This window comes from Rhineura floridana, chromosome 8 (assembly GCF_030035675.1).
Source record: "Rhineura floridana isolate rRhiFlo1 chromosome 8, rRhiFlo1.hap2, whole genome shotgun sequence".
Lineage (NCBI taxonomy): Eukaryota > Metazoa > Chordata > Lepidosauria > Squamata > Rhineuridae > Rhineura > Rhineura floridana.
Window position 1 is genome coordinate 5,478,112 of NC_084487.1, and position 26,581 is coordinate 5,504,692.

Sequence of the window (26,581 nt, forward strand, 5' to 3'; positions counted from 1 at the left end):
AGCAACAGCTCAGCTGAACCCGGAAGAGCAATGGCCCAGTGATCTCCGTGGTTAGCTAGAAGGAGCGTCAGCCAGTCGGCTGGCGGGCGGGCTCAATTTCCCAAGCGCGTAGCAAGGTAGGCTGCGCGAGACGAGGGGCTGGGAGCCGGTTTGGATGCGCGCGCAAAGGAGGAACTGGGAACTTCCTTTTCTACTTGCAAGGTTCACCAAGATCAGAGTGAGAATCGGGGAAGGAAAAGGCGGAGAATGGTTGACCCAAGCCCCGACTAACTGTTAACTTGGACTAATGATTTTAGGGTCCATGGGGCTAGATATTTAGGGCTATCCACTGCTGGTATAGAGAGCCAGTGGTTAAGGTGTTGGACTACGACCTGGGAGACCAGGGTTCGAATCCCCACATAGCCATGAAGCTCGCTGGGTGACCATGGGCCAGTCACTGCCTCTCAGCCTCATGAACACCCTATTCAGAGGGTCGTCATAAATCGGGATCGACTTGAAGGCAGCCCATTTACATTTCCTTAAGCCAAGGTTGCTGTAAATCCTAATTTGGGAGAGGCAGAATTTGGTTGTGCTGCTTGTGGGGGTAACTTAAAAAATTCCAGGCATTAGGCGAGATTGGGGAGTGGGAGGGCATTATTTTCTTGTGTATTTTAATTATGGATGTTTATATTTTAATGCTTGCGTAATTGCTTTTTATACTCGTAAGATAGATCAGCATCCTAATACTACAGAAGTGTGTGTAGATGAGAGAGAGGGGGCGGCAGAGGTGAGATTTGAACCCAGGACTTCCATATTCATAGCTCAGGCTGCAATCTAAAATTCAGTTACTAGGGAGTTAGCTCCACTGAGCACCGAGCGAGACTTCCTTCAGAGTAAATGTGCATAGAATTGCGCTGCTGCCAATTCTCTTAGCTGCTGTTCTGGGTGAATTGCTGTCAGTTCTCTTAGGGATCTTCTTGCGTGGGTGGATCCCCTTTCGCTTCACCTGCCGTGCTTCCCCAAACTGAATTAAAACTAACCAAAGGGCAATTTTGCCCCTCTCTTTGTTGGTGACAGTGAGACGTTATAAGCAGCTCCGCCTAACAGCCAGTGACTGTGAGGCTCTGAACCAGAGTCCAGAAGGGGCCTCATCCTTGACACAGCCTTTGGGGCAAAGGCGGTCAGGTGGGCAAGACGTCAACAAAGGCCTCTACCCGACTTTCCGGATTAAGAAGCGTCCCAGAGGTATGGCGGCATCCTGACGTGTTCTGCTATCGGAGGTGGTGGGGAAAATGCGCGTGTTGGTCTTGCTGAAGACAGGATTGCTGAGTTGCAACTTGAGATTGGGGCAGGCACAGACAAAAATCTTTCTTCTGGTAATCGGGACAGGGGACCTCAGGTCCAAGGGCCAAATCCAGCCCCTCCCCAACGCTGCTTTGCACACTCCTTGCGTGTTTTTGCCTGGCTAGAATGTGTTTATTTGTTTCTTATTTGATTTATATCCCACCCTTCCTCTCAGCAGGAGCCCAGGGCAGCAAACAAAAGCACTAAAAACACTTTAAAACATCATAAAAACAACCCTTAAAACACATTAAAACAAAACATTTTTAAAAACATTTCTTAAAGAAAGCTTTCAAACCATCTTCTAAGATTAAAAACATTTTAAAAAGAAGGTTTAAGAACATCTTAAAAAGCACAGACTGGGATAAGGTCTCAAAGGCTTGTTGAAAGAGGAAGGTCTTCAATAGGCGCCGAAAAGATAACAGAGTTGTGTTCTTGAACTCAGATCATGCCTCTGGCTTGTCTGGGTGGAGGACAGAGAGGGTGTCTGGAAATAACCTGCTGTTATAAAGATAAAATGTACATTCGTTGCTCTGCCATGGAGCGACTGCCTGCCCCAGTTGAGAGTTGAGGAACTGGGGAGCTGGTTCATGAGGGGAGTGTGAGGAATAAGACCAGAGAATAGCCGAGGGAAGAACCGAGGCCTGTCCGCGGCTGTCCAGGGTGCTGCTCATGCTTACCTGGGGAGGTTCGGGACTGAGCCCGGGACTGAGCTGGTCTGAGAGGCTGCCCTCTGGAAAGGTCTCACCAGAGGGAAGGGGCACAAGCAGGCGTTTAAAACTGGCTAAACCGTCCTAGCAGCCGGAAGAGCAACCAGAGGAGCTTTGGGAGGCAGAGGCAGATTGGCCCCAGTAGCTGGACTGGGTTGTTGTGGGAGCCACTGGCTGGGGTGGCAGTTTGTAGGGAAACTGGCCGGAGGCAAAAGCCCTTAGAGGCTGGAGTCAGCAACGGTGTCTGGGGAGTCTTTAGAAACTGTCCACAAGTGCCTGAAAGACCCAATATTAGTGTCAGTGTTCCCTTCTGTAAATCCTGTAATTAACCTACAATCTTAGTTTAAGGTTTACCCTGTCTCTAGTTTTGGTGTTCATCTCCCGCCTAAAGCCTACTATACACACTGCTAGGAGGTTTTTAAAGTATTCTGGGTGAATTGGTGGCAGTGAAGAGTTAAGGAAGCCTCTCTGTTAGAGATGATGTGAAGGCAGAGCAGCTAGCAAGGGTCGGCATTCTTGTCCCAGACTAAGCAGCCTCGCAGGGTTCTTGTGATGAGAGAATCGGTACAGGAGATATTTATGACAAAGAGTGAGCCCTTAGAACAGCCTTCCCTGACTTGCTGCCCTGCAGATGTTTTGGACTACAACTCCCATCGGCCCCAGCCAACGCATCCGTGCTAGCTGGGGCTGATGGGAGTTGTAGTCCAAAATGGCCATGCTGGCTGGGGCTGATGGGAGTTGTAGTCCAAAACCACCATGCTGGCTGGGGCTGATGGGAGTTGTAATCCAAAATGGCCGTGCTGGCTGGGGCTGATGGGAGTTGTGGTCCAAAACGGCTGTGCTGGCTGGGGCTGATGGGAGTTGTAGTCCAAAATATCTGCAGTGCACCAGGCTGGCAAAGGCTGCCTTGGAATATGGCTGGAAAGGAATGTATGTCGTGACAATCGGGCATTCTGTTGCAGGCCGCTGTAATTTTCTTCCTTTTCAGTCTCAGTTGGAGAAGCAGGCCACCAAAGGAGCATCACTGACTACTTCCAGAGTAAAACTCATCCATCAACATCCGCAGCTGACATGGCAAAAGGTGATGAAATCAAAGGGAAGGAAAAAGACTCTCTGGAATCCTTTTTTGCTCTCAGTGACTGCTTAGACCCAGAGGATTCCTGCTCTGTTCTCAGGGGCAAAGAGGACTCGGCCCTGGCAACTTCCAGAAAACGGCGGCGTTTCTCCCTGAGCCCCAACATCCAGCCCATGGACCATGGCCAGTGGGACCAAGATGAGAAACCTGAGCAGCCCCCGGATGACAGAAACATTAAGCAGGAAGTTGACAATGTGGAGATTGAACCTCTCCCTGATGCCCGTTTTGGGCTCTTGGGGACTACATGTTGGGAGGTGCCCCAAGGACACATTGATCAGCTGCCTGACGAGGTCCTCAGGGAAATCTTTGCCCTCGTGCCTGCTGTTGATCTCTACCAGAGCCTCAGCCTGGTGTCTTGTCGTTGGCGACGGATCATCTCTGACCCACAGGTGAGCGATGCCTTATCTTAGTCTTCTCCCAGCCCAGCGCCCTGCAGATGTTCTGGACTACAGTTCCCATCTGCCCTAGCCAGCACAGCCATGCTGGCTGGAGCAGCTGGGAGATGTAGCCTAAAACGGCAATGCCAGCTGGGGCTGATTTATTTATTTATTTTATTTTATTTAGACCATTTATATTCTGCTTATATTTTAATAAATCTAAGCGGTGTACAAGTCAAAACATCTTAAACCACCATAAACATTGCATATAAAATTAAGTACAAAAGAATACAAGAAAAAAATCATAACATGCATAATAGACTAAACAGAATATTCCATAAGCTTCAAGGAAAAAAAACAAGTTAAAAGAAGCTTATTTTTAAACATAATAGATTAAACAAATCAGCTCATTTCTTACTCACAGTATAATAAAAAGCAAAACAATTAAAACAGGCAGCCCCGTTTATAATTTTGTCTAACTTCAGTTGAAAAAAGAGATCATTTCGTTTACTCAAACACATCCTTACAAGATCAGCACATTCACATTTAAACTTAACAACATTCTAAACCAACACACTCACCTCAAATCACACTTTACAAGCACTCACATAATTCAACCTCACATCCTAAAAACAGCACGCTCACATAACCATACCATGAGAACCACTCAAATCTACATACAGCCAAATAATGCACACTCATATTCTAAGCACGACATTCATATAAAACGCTCTCCCTTGTCTCTCACTCAAGGGGGCAGAAACTATGCCCACCAGGCCCTCACCCTGGGGGTTTAGAAACCACTTTTTCCAACATAGTAGGCTATGACATTTCCCTTATCTCTCAGCTGAGGAACAAAAATCATTCACATCTCAAATATGCACCCTAAAGAAGGGCAGGCGTTCAATCACAACAACTGGTTGGTTTGCCTTCTCTCTCCAGCACTTGCAGCAATGATTTTTCTTGATGGGTGGTGGTTTCCAGACCCCGAGACGACACTAAGTGCACAGTTAGCATTACAATTTGCACGATGCTCAGGCGCTGCCTCAGGCAGCCCCTCCCCTTTATATACCTGGAGCAAAAGAAGAAAACATGGCAAAGTTGTGGGCAAATGGCAACAGCTGCAGCAACACACAGAGTCCTTCCAAACACACACATGTGATGGGCATGACGTTGGCTGCCTTATCCGTTCATTGGCTTGTAATATATGCTAGAAGAGTCCCCAAATTCTATACTCAAGTGGCTGGTGCATACAAGCCAGGCTGCGTTCCATCAACTAGCCCGAAATAGCATACAGTAGGGCCGTACTCATACAGCGGGTTACGTTCCGGACCCACGCTGTAAAGCGAAAACCACTGTAAAGCGGAACGCATTGAAGATAATGGTGCACATTGCGTGAAAATAGCGAGCGACGAGCAAAAAACGCCATAAAAGCGGAACAAGCGCCGTAGGAGCGGGGCCTTTCTGCAATTGACAACCGCTGTAAAGTGAAGCGCTGAAAAGTGGGGCCCTACTGTATGCGTCACTCCCTGGTAATACTAAAATGTGTCAAGTACATCCCTACATCTTTGATAAATGTATCTTTGTGTCATTTTGTATGCAGTCCTAGATGTTTAAACTGTTTTATATATTTGAAAGCATCTCTAAACCTCTGAATATCTAAAAATCTCTAAGCGGCATAGAAAAAGACAACATAAAAGCAGAGATGCAACATAAAAACCTGTAAAACATCATTATAAAGACAGATTAAAAGATTATTATAATTGGGTTGTGTCCAGTGCTATCTTTCAGTTTGTGGAAGGCTCTTTGAACTAGTGGAGGCTTCTATGACCGGAATGGGGAGGGAAACAATTTTTGCAAATTCCCCCCTTTTTTGGCAGCTTCTCGTGATGTTCCCAACCCTCTAGAGCACATCTTCTTTTGGTGGGAGGGGGGGGCACACAAATAATCTGTAACTTCTAAGAGAGTAAAATTTAACGTAAATGTGACTATGCAAATATATTCGAAGGATTGCATCGTATTACATTGTTTTCAATCAAAATACATGCAAGATGATGTCACATCGCAATCAACAACAGTGGTTAAATTATAGCTAACACTTGTTGCATAACATTTCCTTCAGGTTTAAACCTATACCAATAATTAATAAAAGGAGATAACGTTATTAAAAAACAACAACAGTTGAATGTATTTGCCCATCTTGCAGATGCCTAACATCTGAGTCAGGAGACGCTGAGCATGATCTGGACCGTTGTCTGAGCACAGTGGTGGACTAGATGAGAGCCAATAAACTGACCGTGAACCCTGGGAAGATAGAGGCACCGTGAGTGGATGCTTCCCGTGTCCGGGAGATTGGCTAGTTGCCTGTTCTGGATGGCGCTGTGCTCCATCCAGAAGAGGATCATAGCTCCGGGATCCTTCTCTGTCACTTGCGGCTCAGGTAGCCTCAGTGGTTGGGAGCTCCTATTATTGTTGTTGTTATTTTATTTCTTACCCACTATGGCTGGTACACCAGTTATGACCATCCCTGGACAAGGATACCCTGACCGCACTGATCCATGCATCAGTATCCTCAAGCCTTGACTATTGCAACACATTCTATGTGGGGCTACCCTTGAGCCTGGTCCAGAAACTCTAGCAGGTGCAAAATGTTGTGGCTAGACTATTGGTGAGATCAGACTACTGCCGGCACGTAACTCTGGTGCTTAAAAGCTTGCATTGATTGCCTGTTACGGTACCAGGCCAAGTTCAAGCCAAATCATATTCTCTCTTCCTAAAAAGACAGTCGCCATGGGGCCCCCGTAATATGAGCACTGTTGTGGAGGACAGGTATATCAAGATTTAGTAGCCAACATGGCTAATAATCATACCTCCATCTTCCGAAGCCACATATGTCTAAATACCTGGAGGAAAGTGGCTGTCTGTCAGAGACAGTGTTGGACTTGATTAGGATTCCATGTGGCCCTCTTTAGATGGTGCTGGACTCCAACTCTCATTGGCCACAGCTAGCGTAGCCACTCGTCAGGGATGATGGGAACTGGAGTCCAGTAACACCTGGAAGGCCAGTAGTTTCCTGTCCCCGGGTGGTGGTGTTAACTACAAACCAGTTCTTATGTCTGCAAGACTGGCACTCAGTGGTACCAGCTTTGCATGCAGAACCGGCTTTTCATGCAGAAGATTCCAGATTCAATCCCTGGCATCTCTAGGAAGGGCTAGGAATGTCCCCTGTCTGAAACCATGAATAGCTGCTGCCAGTCAATGTAGGCTGATCTAGATGGACCAGTGATGCGACTCACTAAAGCAGCTTCCTGTGAGTTGTATTCAATCCTAATCCTATTTGGAGCAGACATTACTAACTTGGGTTCATTAATTTCAATGGGTCGGCGCTGAGTAGCGCTGTGTTCCTATGTAAGCACACCACCGCTAAATGACAATTCTTCATCTGGTTCACACTGTAGCTGAACTTCAGATTAAAGACACAGCTTTTGCCATCGCGATAGATTTGCAAGGTTCACATTCCTACCTTCCAATCAACTGTTTTCCATTCACTCTGAAGGGAAAGGATCAATCATGCAGCTTTCTAATGACCACGCCCTATTAAGGTCAAAATTTCACTTCCTCTGGTTACCCTGGCAACCGAACATGCTCAGTTTGTTCCAGAGTAAGTTTCATTAAAAAAAAGAAAAAACCCTGAAGTGCGATTATTTGTATTTTCACAGTCCAGCTGAAATACAAATATTTATTTGAACAGTGTTATGCTTTTTTGCGCAAGTTAGGGGGGAAAGAAAAATAAAGTACTGTTTGCAGCAGGCTTGCAGAACGGGAGCCAGCAGGAATTGACATGAACAAAGGGAGGGAGTGACACACCCACCTAAAAGCATTGGAGCAAAGTGTCTGCAAGCCCTAGAGATAGGGAGCGAAGGCGTTCTTTCCTTCCCTTTTCGGATTAGAATTGGATTGGTTTGATACGGAAAAACTGTGTAATAGCTTCTGATTGCCTGCAGCACCATGTGAACCATGCAAATTAAACAGGGATTCAAGTAGCACTAATCTCACAGTAAGTCGCTGTGTGAACGAGCCCTAATACTGTTCAGTAAATGAGTCCCGCACAAGAGATGTTCCTTGTAAGTGATAACCATAAAGCTGAAAATTCATATGTTCGACTGCATCTAGTTTCAAAAGGATCTGATGGATTGATTTGGCATTTCAGTTTATCCCTTGGAAAAAACTATACCACCAGTACTTGAAGGCTGAGACTCAGGCAACATTGACTGTTAAGGCAATCCTACAGCGGTATGGCTTAACCCAAGAGCAGAACCAGTGCATGCTGGGATTTATACGGTGAGTCGTTCTTCAAATGTACTTACCTATAACATTTGCAAACATTGATCTTAGCAGTTTTGTTACAATCAAGCGATGTATAAATTGTTACATAAATAATTATATAATCATAATTAACTAGGCACAGAACCAGAAATGTATGGGTGGTATGTATTTCTTTTCTAAAACTAATAAACATTATTATTTCATATAGTTGATACACAATCTACATATTAAAAAGTTTAAAAAATTAATTAATTTTTAAAACTTTTGTAAAAATGAGCAATTTTACTTTCACAAAACTAGGATAAATATTATAAATTGATATAAATATCTGTTACTTAATAAAGGGGACAGATACTTCAGCTGGTGTCTAACTTGTTCTTCATTTTGTTTAAAGCTTTCAGCTTTTCCTTAAATGCATTCATTTCATATTTTCATAAATATGCATAATCAGTTCCCTGCTCTGAAATTCCAAACTTTATTTTAACAGGATGAGTTACCAGCTTCCATTTCTTTATGCTTGCTCTCTCCCTCCTTAAGGAGAGCTCTTGGCTTAACAATGTATAGCTGTTTCCATACCATCCTTATTACATCTAGTTTATTAAGCTTCTGATTCCCCCCCACATCTTTGCATAAAGTATCCTAGCTATAGTTATAATGTAGATGGCATATATTTGTGTAGCTTGCTAAACTCCTTTTCTAACTTGGAATACATCACAAATGCAGATACAGGCATTGTGGTTTATTATCATCCCTGTTAAGGCGATCGTTTTGGTTGCCCTTGGGAAAAAGGCACTGCCTTTTGTGGGAGTGAGTTCCATAGGTTAACTATGTGCACTTAAACAAAGAAAGGTGATAGGAAGGTCAGGACTGAAGGGCACACTGCCAGTATTAGCTACCGGGCTAAGTTCAAGTTGCTGGTTTGGACATATAAAGTCCTATACAGCTCAGGACAAGGATACGTGAAAGTCCGTCTTACCCCTTATATACCCAGTTGATCACTGCGCTCTGCAGGTGAGGCCTCCTGCAGATACCATCTTATCAGGAGGTCTGCTCTGCACAGCATAGGAAACGGACCTTTAGTGTGGCAGCACCGACCCTGTGGAATTCCCTCCCCTTTAATATAGTTTGTGTCTGTGTTGGAATTGCTTTTTAATATGTTTTTAAAGCTTTTTTAAAAAATAGATGTTTTTAAAGCTTTTTTAAATGTTTGTAAAGATGTTTTAATATGTTTTTAAAGCCTCTTTTCATGATATTTTACATTGTTTTTAATGCTTTTGTTTGCCGCCCTGGGCTCCTACTGGGAGGAAGGGCAGGATATAAATAAAATAATAAATAAATAAATAAACCCTTTGGAATTCCCTCCCCTGAAATATTAGACAGGTCACAGGCGCCATCTTTGTTATCTCATCAGAAGATCTGTTCGCACGGTGTTCACCTGTTGTTATGTGTTCAAGTCAATTATGACTTGTGGTGACCCTATGAATCAGCAGCCTCCAATATAACACCTATTCTGGCCCGCTTGCACTGGCTTCCAATATGCTTCCGGGCCAAATTCAAAGTGTTGGTATTGATCTATAAAGCTTTATACGGCGCGGGACCTCGGTATCTGTTGGAACGCCTCTCCCGTTATGAACCGGCTTGTGCACTACGGTCTGCTACGAAGGCCCTCCTCCGGGTCCCGACCCATAGGGAGGCCCGGAGGGCAGTGACAAGATCTAGGGCCTTCTCAGTGGTGGCCCCCGAACTATTGAATAGTCTCCCCGAGGAGGTCCGCTTGGCGCCGACACTATCATCCTTTCAGCGCCAAGTTAAAACCTCCGAGGCATTTTAATTAATTTTTTGTTAATGATTGTACTGTTTATAATTTGATCTTATTTTATGCAGTTTTAGATTGTGAAATTTGATTTTTAGATTGTGATGTTTTTGTACTATATCGTATTTTATTGTATGTATGTTCACCGCCCAGCGAGCTATTGCTAGTCGGGCGGTATATAAGTTTTAAAAATAAATAATAAATAAATAAATAGCATCTGTTATAAACCACCCTGTTCAGATCTTGTAAGTTCAGCTCTGTGGCTTCCTTTATGGAGTCAATCCATCTCTTGTTTGGCCTTCCTCTTTTTCTACTCCCTTCTGTTTTTCCCAGCATGATGATCTTTTCTAGTGAATCATGTCTTCTCATGATGTGTCCAAAGTATGATAACCTCAGTTTCATCATTTTAGCTTCTAGTGATAGCTCTGGTTTAATTTGTTCTAACACCCAATTATTTGTCTTTTTCGCAGTCCATGGTATGCGCAAAGCTCTCCTCCAACACCACATTTCAAATGAGTTGATTTTTCTCTTATCCACTTTTTTCACTGTCCAGCTCTCACATCCATACACAGAGATCGGAAATACCCTGGTATGACTGATCCTGACTTTAATGTTCAGTGATACATCTTTGCATTTGAGGACCTTTTCTAGTTCTCTCATAGCTGCCCTCCCCAGCTCTAGGATGCAGCTCTAAGATCCTCCTCTAGGATGCACACCTTAACGTGGTGAGGGGTTTTGAGAGTGTTGAAGAAGCTAAGAGCAATGCCGCCAAGAGGCTAAACCAAGAGGCTAGACTCCTAGCAGGGTCACCCAAGGCGGAATGGTCAAAGCTGAGACACCAGAGCTAAGATGCATCCAGACTCAGAGGAAGGCAATGGTAAACCACCTCTGAATACCTCTTACCACGAAAACCCTGTAAACAGAGTAGTGGCACCTACCCTTTGGAATTCCCTCCCCTTAAATATTAGACAGGTGCCACCTCTTGCCTTTTCAGCACCTGCTGAAGACTGTCCTCTTCCAACAAGCCTTTCAAGTAGAGATCTTACCGCAGTCTGCATTTGTTTTGGAATTGTTTTAATATGTTTTTAAAAGATTTTTAGAAAGACTTTAAAAGATGTTTTAGTGTTTTATTGCTTGTTTGCTGCCCTGAGCTCCTTCTCAGAGGAATATACATTTAATTAACAATAAACAAACAAATAAATAAATACCCTTGCGCAACCCTAGCCTCGCTGCCATCCTGGCCTGCCTCAAGCCATCCCAGTAAGTGGTTGCAACCATGGTTTTGGGAGGGCTCCTCTGCCCTGGCCACTCCTGACAGTCAGCCTGGCCTGGTATATAAGGCATCTTCCTATGTTCAGTGTTTTATTTTCACACAGGTGTGTTGCTTCCATCAAGAGCCATTGCTGCCGGGACCCTGAAGCCATCCTCAGGTGTTTGAAAAGCCACTCTCTGTTTCCCAAGGCAGAAATCTGCATCACCAAGAGGCTGCCTGATCTGGAAAGCCCCAAAGCAGGAGTATGTCCAGCATCCTTAAAACAGTAACACTTTGTATATTCCCCTACAATAAGGCTGCAATCCTTTATACTCTTACCTTGGAGTAAATGGCCATTGAGCATGTTGTTATGTGCCTTCAAGTCAATTACAACTTATGGCGACTCTATGAATCAGTGACCTCCAAGAGCATCTCTCATGAACCACCTTATTCAAATCTTGTAAGTTCAGGTCTGTGGCTTCCTTTATCAAATCAATCCATCTCTTGTTTGGCCTTCCTCTTTTTCTACTCCCTTCTGTTTTTCCCAGCATTATTTATTTATTATTTATTATTTATTGTACTTTTAGACCGCCCTTTAGCGACAAGCTCTCAGGGCGGTGTACAACAGAATAAAAACACATTAAAATACAGGTGAGTGAGGGTACAATACAACAATAAAAACATTTTAAAAGCAAGGTGAAGACAAAGATTAAAATAAGATTACAATTAAAATTAAGATTAAAATTAAAATGCCTGGGCAAAGAGGTAGGTCTTTACCTGGCGCCAAAAAGATAACAAAGAAGGTGCCAGGCGTATCTCGTCAGGGAGGGCGTTCCATAATTCGGGGGCCACCACTGAGAAGGCCCTAGATCTAGTTATTGCTCTCCGGGCCTCCCTATGAGTTGGAACCCGGAGAAGGGCCTTCGACGTTGAGCGTAGCGAACGGGTAGGTATATAGCAGGAGAGGCGTTCCACCAAGTATTGCGGTCCGATGCCGTTAAGGGCTTTATAGGTAAGAACCAACACTTTGAATCTGGCCCGGAAACATATTGGTAGCCAGTGCAGTTGGGCCAGGACAGGTGTTATATGGTCAGATTTTTTAGTCCAAGTAAGAACTCTGGCCGCAGCATTCTGCACCAGCTGAAGTTTCCGAACCGTCTTCAAAGGTAACCCAACGTAGAGTGTATTACAGTAGTCCAATCTAGAGGTTACCAGAGCATGGATAACTGTGGCGAGGTTCTCCCTGTCCAGAGATAGGGTCGTAGTTGGGCTACCAGCCGAAGCTGGTAGAACGCATTCCGTGCCACCGAGGCTACCTGAGCCTCCAGTGACAGGAGTGGATCTAATAAGACCCCCAAACTACGGACCTGCTCCTTTAGGGGGAGTGTAACCCCATCTAGGGTAGGTCGGACATCAACCATCTGGGCAGAGAGCCCCCCCCACCAACAGCATCTCAGTCTTGTCAGGATTGAGTCTCAGTTTATTAGCTCTCATCCAGTCCATTATCGCGGCCAGGCAGCGGTTTAGTACATTAACAGCCTCACCTGAAGAAGATGAAAAGGAGAAGTAGAGCTGCGTATCATCAGCATATTGCTGGAAACGCACTCCAAATCTCCTAATGACCTCACCCAGCGGCTTCATATAGATATTAAAGAGCATGGGGGACAGAACTGAACCCTGCGGGACCCCATATTGGAGTACCCAGGGACTCGAGCATTGCTCCCCAAGCACCACCTTCTGGAGACGATTCTCGAGGTAGGAGCACAGCCACTGCCAAGCAGTGCCTCCAACTCCTAAATCTGCAAGTCGCCCAGAAGGATACCATGGTCGATGGTATCAAAAGCCGCTGAGAGATCAAGGAGAACCAGCAGAGTTACACTCCCCCTGTCTTTCTCCCGACAGAGGTCATCATACAGGGCGACCAAGGCTGTTTCTGTACCAAACCCCGGCCGAAAGCCGAATTGTCTTTTCTAGTGAATCATGTCTTCTCATGATGTGTCCAAAGTAGGATAACCTCAGTTTCATCATTTTAGCTTCTAGTGACAGTTCTGGTTTAATTTGTTCTAACACCCAGTTATTGGTCTTTTTCGCAGTCCATGGTATACGCAAAGCTCTCCTCCAACACCACATTTCAAATGCGTTGATTTTTCTCTTAGCTGCTTTTTTCACTGTCCAACTTTCACATCCATATGTAGAGACTGGGAATAGCATGGTCTGAATGAGCCTGACTTTCGTGTGCATAGTGGCATTTAATTCCAAGTAAACATGTATAGGATTGTACGGTAAGAAATTGGATTGTTCTGCAGTGTTTCAGTTCTCAGGCCTCCTCCCCATTTGTGTGTGTTTAATATGAGGGTGTCACAATGGGGGCATTGAGGTCATTGAAACCCTGGTTAAAGTGAATGCTGAAAGGTGCAGAATTGTACATTCATGGTACTGGGAAAGTCTGTAGATTACCCCAGTGAGGTGACAAATATTCATCAAGACAATATTTAGCTCTGTGATTATACCTATTTTTATGTTGGTGTAGCAGTTTAGATCAGGAGATGTCTCTGTCTACCCCACAATCTGCAATATGGGGAGGAGAAAATAATTCTGGTCTACCTTTCAGGGTTTTTGTAAGGATTGCAACTAGACAATGCATCAGAGGTGCTTTGAGCGCCTGAAACTGCCTGCAAGCTCCGCCCTTTTGCCGCTGTCTCCTTTTTGAACATGCTGAGATAAGCCAGGAAATCTTCGGTTCATACCCATAGTTTCCCGTTACATCCAAACCAGGGAACTCTGGATAGCAGGTTCAGAATTACCCAGGACCTGTAGTGGAGGATAGATATAAAGTTTGAAGTGGGTTAAGATCCTGGCCTGGTCTGAATAGTTTCCTGGTTTGGATGTAACGGGAAGCTATGGTTAATTAAAACTTCCAGATATAATTGTGGGGCGCTGACAAGGGAGGAGGGGAAGGGTTGTGGGCACAGGCACAAGGTTCACTGATATCTTGTCTTATTGAGCCATTACGTGATTGTCCAAGTAAGGTCAATGTTTATGTAATGCAGCCTTCCCCCGCTTGCCTCTCTCTCTATGTTTTGGACTCCAGCTTCTCTCAGCTGTGCTGGATGGGGCTGATGGGAGTTGTAGTCCAAAACATCTGGAGGGCATCAGGTTGAGGAAGGCAGCGGTCATGCTTCAAGTGCTCAAAACACATTACGTAAAATGTGAATTGTCGCTGTCCCTTGACAGACGGTTCTATGATTCCGTGTTGGAACTAGCCTTAGTAAATCCATGTCCAAAGCCGCCTCTGTGTGATACACCTCATTTTTTTTTAATGTCCTCCCCAGACTCCATATGTTTGGGCCGTGATGTCCGCCATTGTGCTGCTCTCCGGAGGCGTCTCTGACATCCAGGAGCTGGTGGCTTGTCTTAGGAGACCCACCTCCACCCTCTCGCTAATGGACATCCTGGATGCTTTGTATTGCATGGCCGTTGTGCTTTACGCCATGCGGGAGAATAAAGTTTGCATCAGTAACAGGTATGTCTGCAAAGGGAGAGGCACTCGGTACTGAAAAGGGGGTGGGTCATGGGAATGGCGGAACTAAGTTACGTCCTTGAACACAGATGCACGGGAAGCTGCCTTGTGCCACATAAAGTCATTGGTCCATCAACTGACTTTATTATTCTCCCCCCCCAAAACTGGAACAGGTTTCTCTCTGTCCTGCTCTGTAATCTCCTTTTAAACGGAGATGTCAAGGATTAAAAACGGGACCTTCTGCAATACAAAGCATGTGCACTACCATTCCAGCTATGGTTTTCCATGTCTTGAATCCTAGAACTATAGAGTGGGAAGGGACTTTGGAGGTCATCTATTCCAGCCCCTTGCTTAATGAAGGATCTGTAATGTAGGATGCAATGACAGCATCCCTTACAGGTGGGCGTTCAACCTTTGCTTAAATACCTCCAAGCGAAGGCAGTCTGTTCTACTGTCAGTGTCAAACTTCCTTACCGTTAAGATGTTTTTCCTAACATTTTGCCAAAATCTGGTTCCCTTTAACTTCCACAAAGAGCGTGTCTTCTCCATCTTCTGCGTGACAGCTGCTGGGAAGGGCTATGGCTCAGTGGCAGAGCATCTGCTTTGCATGCAGAAGGTCCCAGGTTCAATCCCTAATGGCATCTCTAAGTAAAACTGGGACAGACCCCCTATCTGAAACCCTGGAGAGCGGCTGCCAGTCAGTGCAGACAGTACTGAGCTATGGTCTGACTCGGTATACGGCAGTTTCCTTCGTTTCCTAGATATTTAAAGAGAGTTGTTTATCATTATTTTTATGGTTTATTTATTTCTATGCCGCCTTTTGGCCAAAAGGCTCTCAAGGCGGCTTACAAAAAATAGACACAAATGCACATCAATAAAAACCATACAGTTTATAGAATTAAATAACAACATTATTAAAAAGCAGAACAACTTTCAATGGCAATACAATAACAAATCACACTTTCCTTTCCTAATAAATTCCTAACAATGAGACGATGTCTACTAGTTCTTACATCAATATGTCGACATCAGAACATGCTACCACTGGGGTGTCCTGCTGGTGCTGCACCTGCCAGTCCTGATACAGGAAAAGGAGCAGGAGAAGTCCAGCCCTTTGCCAACACAGACGGGGTCCACGGTTGGCAGTACTTCAACTTGATCACGGGGATGGGTTATGTCTCACTCTCCTCCAGGCTGAAGGGACCCAGTTCATTCAACGGTTCCTCATAAGACTGTTTCCAGACTCCTCATCGCGCTCCTCTCAACACCCTCCAGTTTGTCAATGCCCTCCCTGTAATGTGCTACCTAGAACTGTACACGCTCCTTATTCCGTGTACTAAATCCGGCCATCGGTCCATGTCAAGTACGTGCTCTCTGTCCCAGGAGTAGAGAACCTGTGGCCCTCCGTGTGAGGCTGGACTCCAGCTCCTATCATCACACTGACCACTGGCCGTGCTGGCTGGGGCTGCTGGGCGCTGGAGTCCCAACAGCATCTGGAGGACCACAACCATGGTCTGTTTCAACTATTCAGTTGTGGCTAGGCTGATCTTCCCTTGCTAGCGTTCTTAGAATCATAGAATAGTAGAGTTGGAAGGGGCCTACAAGGCCATTGAGTCCATCCCCCTGCTCAATGCAGGAATCCAAATCAAAGCATTCTCAACAGATGGCTGTCCAGCTGCCTCTTGAATGCCTCCAGTGTCGGAGAGCCCACTACCTCTCTAGGTAATTGGTTCCATTGTCGTATGGCTCTAACACTTAGGAAGTTTTTCCTGATGTGCAGTCGAAATCTGGCTTCCTGCAACTTGAGCCCATTATTCCGTGTCCTGCATTCTGGAACGATCGAGAGGAGATCCTGGCCCTTCTCTATGTGACAACCTTTCATGTACTTGAAGAGTGCTATAGCAGTTGGTGGCTCTTATTCCTGTGGCTGATGGATGGGGCCAAGCTGTCCTTACCTCTTGCAGCTTCAATCCCTGGAATGCCCAGTTGTTTTTTTAAGGATCCTAAAGCTCAGAGCCTGGAAAGCAAACCCCCCTGTATGGTCCAGCCTCTGTACAGCCGCTGCCAATGAGAGCAAGCCATACTGAGCTCGATGGACCAATGAGCTGACTTGTTACATTACAGCTTCACATGCTCCTAGACAGATTCCTCTTGGCACTGACTTAGAGTGGTGGTCTTCAGCTGGTCAGTAGAGCCTCAGCCTGCAACACGAGGCCCACTTTCAAGAGTCTGCGCGCCTAGGGGAGTGGGGCCCAGCGATAAATGGGTGCAGCCTACCCTCAAAAAGAAAATGGTGGCAGCACCATTGCCACCCACCTGAGGGTGATGCAGTGCCTGCTTCTGGGTCTCCACCTGCTGAAGACAAGTGGCCTAGGTTTGCTTTATCCACTTCTTCTCTGTGTCCTCGTAGGATTCACTACAGCATTTTCTACTGCCTCTACCTCCTGGAGAATACTAACTGCGGCGCAATGGTCATCAAGCCAGAATTGTGCAGCTCCGGATACGAAAGAGACCTTACGTGCAGGTACTAATCCCATCTTTAATTCATGTTAAAAGTTGAGATGAACTACGCCTGTTGGCAGCTCGTCTTCAAGCCCTCCAGCCAAGCGGTTGTGGAGTATTCACAAACATTCCAACTGCTTGGGAAGTGGTGTAAGTCCTATCCACTCATTTCCCTCCCCTCCCTCCGAGGCCCTGCTTGTGGGCTTCCCATGGGCAACTGTTTGGCTGTTGTGAGAACAGGATGCCAGACTAGATGGGCCCCCCTTTGGCCTGATCCGGCAGGCTCTTCTCATGTTCTTATGCAGTATAGTAAATGCAGAGAGGGAGGGAGGCCTACAGCCACCGGCCCTATGCAGCGTCTGAAAGGGGAGCCTAAGCATGCACATACGAACACCTTTTAGATGTTGTGCAAACGGTGTGATACTGGGAGCAGAGTCAGTGGGTGCAATGTCGTTGGGATGGGGCCAGTGAGAGCAGCCTTGTTTCCTCTCCGCGCATTTAATATCCACATGGTGAGGAAATCAGTGAACGAGACAGCCTTCCCCTGGCCCTGACTTTGTCATCCTTCCGGCATCAGGAAAGGTGTTATTATTCTCCCTAGCATTTGGACAGTGCTGGTGGTCTGGCTTTTGGTTGCTGATTTTTATTTATTTATTTATTATTTGATTTATCTCCCGCCCTTCCTCCCGGCAGGAGCCCAGGGCGGCAAACGAAAGCACTAAAAACACTTTAAAACATAAAAACAAACTGTAAAACACATTAAAACAAAACATCTTTAAAAACGTTTCTTAAAAAGCTTTCAAAACATTTGGCTGTTTGGGGAAGGGCCATAGCTGTGCATGCCAAGGGTCCCTGGTTCAGTCTCCAGCATCTCTAGGTCAGGCTGGGGATGTCCCCTATCCTGAAGCTCTGGTCAGCTGATGCCAGACACATTGGACAACACTGAGACAGATGGACCAATGATTGACTTGCTATAAGGCAGCTTCCTGTGCCCCTGTTGGGAAGGGCCGTAGCGCAGTGGTAGAGCATCTGCCTTGCATGCAGAAGGCCCCAGGTTCACTCCCGGCCTCTCCTGGTATTGCTAGGAACGTCCCTTGCCTGAAACGCTGCTGCCAGTCAGTGTAGACAGTCTTGAGCTGGATGGGCTAGCATTGCCAGCTTTTTCTGGCAGGGCTCTTGTGCTTTTAAGCGCTGTAAGAACAGCGGAAACACACCTGGTAAACGCTAGCGGGAAGAGCTTTGCTTGTTGAATTTCTCTTGATCGCGCAGATGTTTAAAAGCATAGGAGATGCATTTCCAGAAATAAAAACAAAAGCTTGGCTATACCTTATAGCCAGCCCACAGGGATGTAGGGCATACAGCCAACTCTGTTGGATTGATTTGAGATTTGGGGGTCAGCTCAGTCAAGGTGCATGCTGGGGAAGGGCCAGAAGGATCCTGTCCCCAGCTTCAGGCTTTGCTTCCAGGGGTGGGGGCTGCTACAGACTCGGGGAACGGTGGCTCACGTGAGTGCAACGTCAGTCCTCTGTGTGTTATGTGCCTTCAAGCTGATTTCGACTTATGGCGACCCTATGAATCAGTGACCTGCTGTAAACCACCCTGTTCAGATCTTGTAAGTTCAGGTCTGTGGCTTCCTTTATGGAATCAATCCATCTCTTCCTCTGTTTCTACTCCCTGCTGTTTTTCCCAGCATTATTGTCTTTTCTACTGAATCACGTCTTCTCATGATGTGTCCAAAGTAGGATAACCTCAGTTTCATCATTTTAGCCTCTAATGATAGTTCTGCTTTAATTTGTTCTGACACCCAATTATTTGTCTTTTTCGCAGTCCACAGTATCCGCAGAACGTTAGTTCTAGCGCTGCGTTAACCATTTTGGCTGTGTGTGGGGGTGTTTTTTTATTGTTTTGTATTATAGTATGATGTTTGTTTTCGTTTTTAACATTGTTGTAAGTTGCTTGGAGACCTTCGGGCAACAAGCGACTAATAAATTTAATTAATAATAATTTTGCGTTTGGTTCTGTTTCATAGCAAACCTGGTATACAGCTCACTTGTGAACAACGACAGATCTTAAATCATGCCATTGCGCCAAGACAAGTTGTAAAAATCATGGCTTTTGCAGGTAAGGTCGATTAACTTGTCGCAGAACATACCTTTCATATTTTCCATGGCATTGCACACATACATTATAATGGCTGCTTGATGGTGTCTGTGGTGCTCTTGCTACTTCTGATAGCGGTGGTGGGATTCTCTGGTGGCCATTTATTGGTTTATGTAGGCCAGATCCTAATCTTCCTCAACCCCCGTGGGCCATCGTGACAGGTGTGTGTCCCCCCTCTTTCAATCATATGACATCAGATGAAGTGTTTTCCTTTGCCCGTTTGGTTTGAAATCAAGCTGCGCAGGCATAGGCACAGGGCCTTACAGCTGCTGACGATCGGCTGATCAGTGATGCCTGCAAACTTCCTTTGCTGGTGTGGTTTGAAGTACAATCACATGGGCAAAGGCACAAAGCTTTGCAGGCACAGCCAATCAGCTGTCAGGGAGCCAGGTCTTTACTTGCCCCACACCCGATGTCATATATGATGTCATGCTGTTCGGGTCTATGACCGTAATAAACAAATTGAATTGATGTCATGCTTAGGGCAGTTGGGCATTGCGTGGCTTGGGGGAAAATGGCCTTGCAAGTCTAATTAGGCCAGAGGTTTCCTTTCACTGATGTTGGGGCTGCCCCAATCTATCTTGCAGTACTTGCAGTTCAGGTAGCCATAATTCCAAGCAACTCTCAGTCCCAAGCTGTTTCTGCTGCTTCACCATAGCAACAAGAGATGCTGTACCTGTGAGACTTCTGCCTTCCTCTTTGGGACATAGAATTATTCTTATTATTATCTTTATTTATCCCCCGCCATTTTTCCAAAACTGGATCTCGCGGCGGCTTCCAGATAAAAAATACAAATAATTAAAAACATACAAAGTCTACATTAAAAAAAGATTAAACTATTTCCATTATTAAAACCATACACACATATAGCTAAAAAAGTTCAAACTAGTTTAAAAACGACATAGTAGACATTAGCAATGCAGCACCCTTCACGCCCTATCCGTAGCCTTCAATTCCAAAGGCTTGTTGGAATAGGAAGGTCTTTGCTTGTCAGCGGAAGGACTGCAAAGAGGGGGTCATTCTTACCTCCCTAGGAAGGGAATTCCAAAGCCTAGGGGCAGCCACCGAGAAGGCCCTCTCGCGTCCCCACTAGTCGTACTTGGGAAGATGTGGGTATTGAGAGAAGGGCCTCTCCTGAGGATCTCAGGGCCCGGGCAGGCTCATACAGGGAGATACGGTCTGATAAATAGCCTGGACCTAAGCCGTATAGGGCTTTATAGCCCAGCACCAGCACTTTGAATTGTGTCCGGAAACAGACTGGCAACCAGTGGAGCTTTTTTAACAGGGGGGTAGTACGGTCCCTGTAACCAGCCCCAGTTAGCATTCTGGCTGCAGCACGTTGTACCAACTGAAGTTTCCAAACAGTCTTCAGAGGCAGCCCCACGTAGAGCGCGTTACAGTAATCTAAACGGGATGTAACTAAGGCGTGTGTCACTGTGGCCAGATCAGACAGCTCAAGGAACGGGCGCAGTTGGCGCACTAATCTTAATTGTGCAAAAGCACTCCTGGCCACTGCAGAAACCTGGGCCTCCAAATTTAATGCTGAGTCCAGGAGCACACCCAAACTGCGAACCTGTGTCTTCAGGGGGAGTGTAACCCCATCCAGCACAGGCTGTATCCCTATTCCCTGATTTGCCTTATGACTGAGCAGGAGCACCTCTGTCTTGTCTGGATTAATCTTCAATTTGTTCACCCTCATCCAGTCCACCACTGACGCCAGACACTGGTTTAAAACCGAGACAGCTTCCTCGGAATTAGGTGGAAAGGAGACATAGAGCTGGGTGTCATCAGCATACTGATGGCACCGAACCCCAAACTCCCGGACAACCTCTCCCAGCGGTTTCATGTAGATGTTAAATAGCATAGGGCATAAAACTGAGCCCTGAGGGACCCCACAGGTCAATGGCCAAGGGGTCGAACAGGAATCCCCCAGCACTACTTTCTGGGTTCGTTCCTCCAGGAAGGAATGGAGCCACTGCAAAACAGTGCCCCTAAGTCCCATCCCAGCAAGGCGGCCCAGAAGAATACCATGGTCGATGGTATCAAAAGCCGCTGAGAGGTCCAGCAGAACCAACAGGGATACACTCCTCCTGTCCAGTTCTCTGCGTAGGTCGTCCACCAAGGCGACCAAAGCCGTCTCCGTCCCATAACCAGGCCTGAAACTGGATTGAAATGGATCCAGATAATCTGTTTCATCCAAGAATCCCTGGAGCTGGGAGGCCACCACATGCTCTATTACCTTACCCAAAAATGGAATATTGGACACTGGCCGGTAATTATCCATTATGGAGGGGTCCAGGGAGAGCTTTTTTAACAAAGGCCTTACAACTGCCTCCTTTAGGCAACCTGGAGCTCTGCCTTGGTGTAAGGAGGCATTAACCACTACCCTCACCCACTCAGCCAGTCCCTCTCTGGCACTTTTTATAAGCCAGGAAGGGCAAGGGTCTAGCAGACATGTGGTGGCTCTCACCTCTCCAAGGATCTTGTCCACATCCTCGGGCTGTACAAATTGAAAAGAATCCATCATTATTGGACAGACAGGAGCCAAAGTTACATCCCCTGAGACTGTATCAATTATAGCGTCTAAGTCGGAACGAATCTGAGCGACTTTATCTGCAAAGTGCTGTGCAAACTCTTGACAGCGGGCTGTTGAGTGCTCTATATTACCCTCTCGGGGGCCAGAATGTAAAAGACCCCTGACCACTCGAAACAGCTCCACTGGGCGGCTCCCTGCAGATGCAATGGTGGCAAAAAAGAATGATTTCTTTGCTGCCCGCACTGCCACGGAGTAGGCCTTCAAGGAGGCTCTAGCCCGTGTTCGGTCAGACTCGCTCCGAGTCTTCCGCCAACGTCGCTCTAGTCTCCGTCTCATTTGTTTCATCACCGCCAGCTCCTTGGTAAACCAAGGGGCTGGTTTGGCTCCATTTCGTGAGAGGGGACTCTCAGGAGCGATCATGTCCACCGCCCTGGCCATTTCCCCATTCCAGAGGTCAACCAGAGCTTCGACAGAATCGCCTGCTGAGGTGGCAGGAAAATCCCCAAGAGCCATCAGGAAACCATTCGGATCCATCAGCCTCCTGGGGCAGACCATCCTAATCGGTCCCCCACCCCTGCAGAGGTTCCGAGTCCCAGTGAGTCTAAACCCCACCAGGTAGTGATCTGTCCATGACAACGGAACTACAGAGAGTTCCTCCACACCAAGATCACCATCATCCCCCTCCACACAGAAAACAAGGTCCAGGGTGTGGCCAGCAACATGAGTGGGGCCAGATACTACTTGGGACAGACCCATGGTTGTCATGGAGGCCATGAAGTCCTGAGCCACTCCCGACAGGGCGGCCTCGGCATGGATGTTGAAGTCCCCCAGCACCACAAGCCGAGGGGACTCCAACATCAGCCCCGAGACCACCCCGGCTAGCTCAGGAAGGGCGATTGTTGAGCAGCGGGGTGGGCGCTACACCAACAGAATGCCTAATCTGTCCCGACCACCCAACTTCAAATACACACACTCACACCCTGGACACTGTGGGGTAGGGCACCTGGTCAGGGAGATAGTATCCCGATAGACCACTGCGACTCCACCTCCCCGCCCCCCAGGTCTTGCCTGCTGCTGCACAGAGAAACCTGGTGGGCAAAGCTGAGACAGATTAACCCACCCAGCTTCATCCAACCAGGTCTCAGTAATACAAGCCAGGTCGGCATGCTCATCCAGGATCAAGTCCTGAACGGCCGTTGTTTTACCATTCACCAACCTGGCATTCACAAGCAGCAATTTCAGCCTGGGGGGAATGTCACCACGGCTATCCAGGCTATTTAAATGGGGAGACAGTTTGGGGGCAACCAGCACTCTGTTGCATACCCCTCTCCCCTGATAACATAACTGCCTCCCTACTCCGTATCTCCCTCTGCCCTCTACAACACTAATGGTAGCCCCCTGGATCCCCCTCCCTCCTGTCTTGTAGTGAAGACACATCCTACCGCTATAAGACAGACAAAAGCGTTGTTCTTGAGCAAACACACTACTAGCAAACCAGTATAAACACGTAGAAAACTGCTGGAGTGGGTCACCAAAACTGCTGAGTCAGGGCCTAGCTCTTAACCCTGAGTCAGGCCTTAGTCATAGTCCTACAAAGCAGGGAATCCCAGAGGCGAGGCTGGGGACCAAGGCAGCCGAAGTCCAAGACAGACAGAGTCCAAAGTCTCACTCTTGGTAGGCTTCCTCTTTTATGGTGATGGCTGATGTTATTAATATTATTATTACTGTAGTTATTAGATACTCAGCGTCTCCTCTTCTTCTCTTCACGGCTGTTCTATATCCACGCCAGAGCTTTACTAGTCTCTGTTAAATTATATTATGTCCAATTCACTCTCACTCTCAGGAAAAATTCCTCCACTATGATATTCTAGAGGAGTGTCCGGCTTTCACCAGCTGCTTTTATCTTACTCAGCTGTTGTTGTTGCTGTTGCTGGAATCCTTATCTCCCTTGTAATAGCCCAGGCTCTGAATTTCTCCACTGCACTCCCTCCGGTTGCTGATATCTCCGGATTTCATAACAGAGTTCAACAGGCATAACAAGGACAGATAATTAAACTTGCTGTAGACTTGCTGTAGTTGTGTTCTTGATTGTATTCTTGATTGCATTTAGTTGTAATTTCAGCGCTGCAGAGCACTCATCAAACACGTCCACTGTTCAGGACGCCATAGAAGTGAATGTGTTGGGCCTTGATGCATCTGCACTCAAGCTTCTGAAGTGTCATTTAAATATAAGCGGTGTATACGTTGGCTAAATAAATGATATAAATAAAAGTTTACATGTTCAGTTATTTCCATGGTTGACTCCTGCTTAAAAGAATTGAAAGCCCTTCTTCCAGTAGCATAGCTGTTTGTCTCAATGAGGTGTGGGGAACATCGGTGGTCCTACAGCTTTTGTGGGACTCCAACTCTCATCACTCCAGACAGAATGGCCAACAGTCAGGGATGATGGGAGTTATAATCCAGCAACATCTAGAGCAGCCTTTCCCAGCCTTTGGGTGCCCAGATGTTGTTGGACTCCAACTCCCATCAGCCCCAGCCAGCATGGCCAGCGGTCAGGAATTATGGGAACTGTAGTCCAGCAACATCTGGGGACCCAGTGGTTGGGAAAGGCTGATCTAGAGGGCCAAAGTTTCCCGATCCCTGATGTAGACAATGGTTTTGGAATCATTGATAAGAGTTTCAATTAACTCCTCAGGCACTGGGAAGACATCCACTCTGATCAGGTACGCGGAGAAGTGGTCCAACCTCAGATTCCTGTATCTGGCATTCAACAAGACCATTGCGTTGCAAGGGGCTCAGGTCTTCCCCCGAAATGTGACGTGCAAGACAGTCCACTCCTTGGCCTTTTCGGAAGTCGGCAAGCTGTAAGTGGCAACTTCCTCGTTGACGTCCGAGCCTAGGAAAAGGCAAGAGTCCAAAGCACAGAGGCCATTGCTTCTCTCTCCCTCTTCCCACTGCCCCTGTTTTCACACGCAGCTGTAGGAACGTAGGATGGACTGTTTGCCCATCTTAATTCAGGATGTTCTCCTCTGACTGGCAGTGGATCTTTTCCATTGTCTGCTGCCTGGTCCTTTTAAAAAAAATCTGTAGATGCCTAGAATTGAACATGGCACCTTCCATGTGCAAAACAGATGCTCTACCACTGAGGGGGAGAGGACACTGCCTTCTGTTGAGTCAGACCCATTGGCCCATCTAGCTCAGTAGTACCCACACTGACTGGCAACAGCTCACAATTTCAGGCAGGAATCTCTCCCAACCCTCCTTGGAGATGCTGGCAACTGAACCTGAGGCCTTCTGGATTGACTGATGGATTAAATTTATATCCCTCTCTACCTCCCAAAGGAGCCCGAGGTGGCAAACACATCCATAATTAAACAAATACACTTAAAATTAAAATAAAAACTTATTTAAAATGTTTCAAAGCATCTAAAAACTATAAAACATCTAAAACAAATTTAAGAGCAGATGTCACCAAATCACCCCTCAAAGCTTAGACCCATGACCAAAGTAACCTCACAGTAGCCTCAAAGTTAGCCTAGCTTTAAAACCCTTGAGTGCCTTTCCCTGCCTTGTGGGATGGTGGAATCTGCTTGCTTGTGCTCTTACTGGGAGTTGTCTCTAGGGCCACATTCACACCAGACATTTATTCCACTATTACTCCACCTTAAACAGTCATAGCTTCCCCCAAAGAATCATGGGAAGTGTAGTTTGTGAAGGGTGCTGAGAGTTGTTAGGAGATCCTTATTCCCCCCATAGAGTTACAGCTTGTCAGAGTGGTTTAAGAATCATTTCCTTTTTCCAGAAAACTCTGAGAATTGTAGCTCTGTGAGGGGAACAGGAATCTTCTAACAGCTTTCAGCACACTTCACGAACAACACTTCCCAGGATTCCTTGGGGGAAGCCATGACTATTTAAGGTGGAGTAATACTGGAATAAATGTCTGGTGTGAATGTGACGTAGGTGTGATACTCTGTTCTGGGGCTGGAAAGGAATTAGATTTGGCTCACGAGGCTCCTTCGGACTCCATGGTTTTAAAGTCTGTTCCTCCTCCTTCCCCCGCCCCCCTTTCAACCTGCTGCAGCTACAAGCAGAAGCTAAATGCTGGCTCGCTGACATCCTACTGGATCAGCTTTGCTCTCCGCAACCGTGAGGGGCAGTCTCCGTACATAAGAGCCAAGACAGTTGCTCAGACCCTCACAACGTTTTTTGCTTCTGCTGACGAGACCATTACTTTGGAGCACACGCCCATCTGGTGCAAGGACAACAAGGGCCAGAAGGTTCTCGTGCGGGAAGAGGAGAAGAGAGTGAGTATTCACTAGGAGAAACCGGGCTGCGTGTTTATGGCACAGGTAGGAAGGTATTGTGGACGTGTGGATGACTTACTAACCTTCATATTTTTAAAATAAAACATAGGAAATGCTGGTGGCTGCTGTTGCTCTTGTATCATATGTGAAGCTCACTGCCACAAATGCATTTTCTTTTGTTGTTTATTGACCATCCGTTAACAACGTCCCCCTCTGGGTGGTTCACATGAATTCAAAACATTGCAATATGTAACAATTAAAAAAAGAAAGAAAACTCTTAAATCCACATAGATAGCCTTGCCATCTTGGTTCATGCATTGGCAACCTCACAATTTGACTGCTGTAATGTGCTGCGTGTGGGGCCACCCTTGCACTTGGTTTAGAAGCTGCAGCTAATGCAAAATGCAGCTATTAGGATGCTTAGTGGGACACCCAGATTTACACATATTACACCAGGGTTGAAAGATCTGTGTTGGCTGCTTGTTAGCTACTGAGCCACGTTCAAGGTTTTGTTGCTGACATCTAAAGCCCTAAACAACTTGGGACCAGGATACCTAGCAGATCTCCTGCACCCGGTGCAGACCAAGCCAGTCTTCAGAAGAGTGCCTGCTGCTTGTTCCGTGTCC

The 26,581-nt window shown here is 46.5% G+C and overlaps 1 protein-coding gene across 5 annotated transcripts in view; it reads left to right on the forward strand.

The window, feature by feature from the left end:
• The first annotated feature begins 132 nt into the window (after positions 1-132).
• The window catches only part of FBH1 (F-box DNA helicase 1), a 50,790-nt gene continuing 24,341 nt past the window's right edge, over positions 133-26,581 (forward strand). For 2 of the 5 annotated variants that reach the window (XM_061638055.1, XM_061638056.1), the window contains exons 1-10: positions 133-217; positions 1,057-1,224; positions 3,019-3,554; positions 7,753-7,883; positions 11,058-11,196; positions 14,266-14,456; positions 16,864-16,977; positions 18,985-19,076; positions 24,347-24,515; positions 25,733-25,955. In XM_061638055.1, the coding sequence (XP_061494039.1) occupies position 217; positions 1,057-1,224; positions 3,019-3,554; positions 7,753-7,883; positions 11,058-11,196; positions 14,266-14,456; positions 16,864-16,977; positions 18,985-19,076; positions 24,347-24,515; positions 25,733-25,955 (1,764 nt within the window). In that variant the 5' untranslated portion in view covers positions 133-216. Of the gene's footprint in view, positions 218-1,056; positions 1,225-3,018; positions 3,555-5,748; positions 5,866-7,752; positions 7,884-11,057; positions 11,197-11,234; positions 11,394-14,265; positions 14,457-16,863; positions 16,978-18,984; positions 19,077-24,346; positions 24,516-25,732; positions 25,956-26,581 lie in introns of those variants that run through there. The other 3 variants (XM_061638057.1, XM_061638060.1, XM_061638059.1) reach the window with 3 other exon arrangements.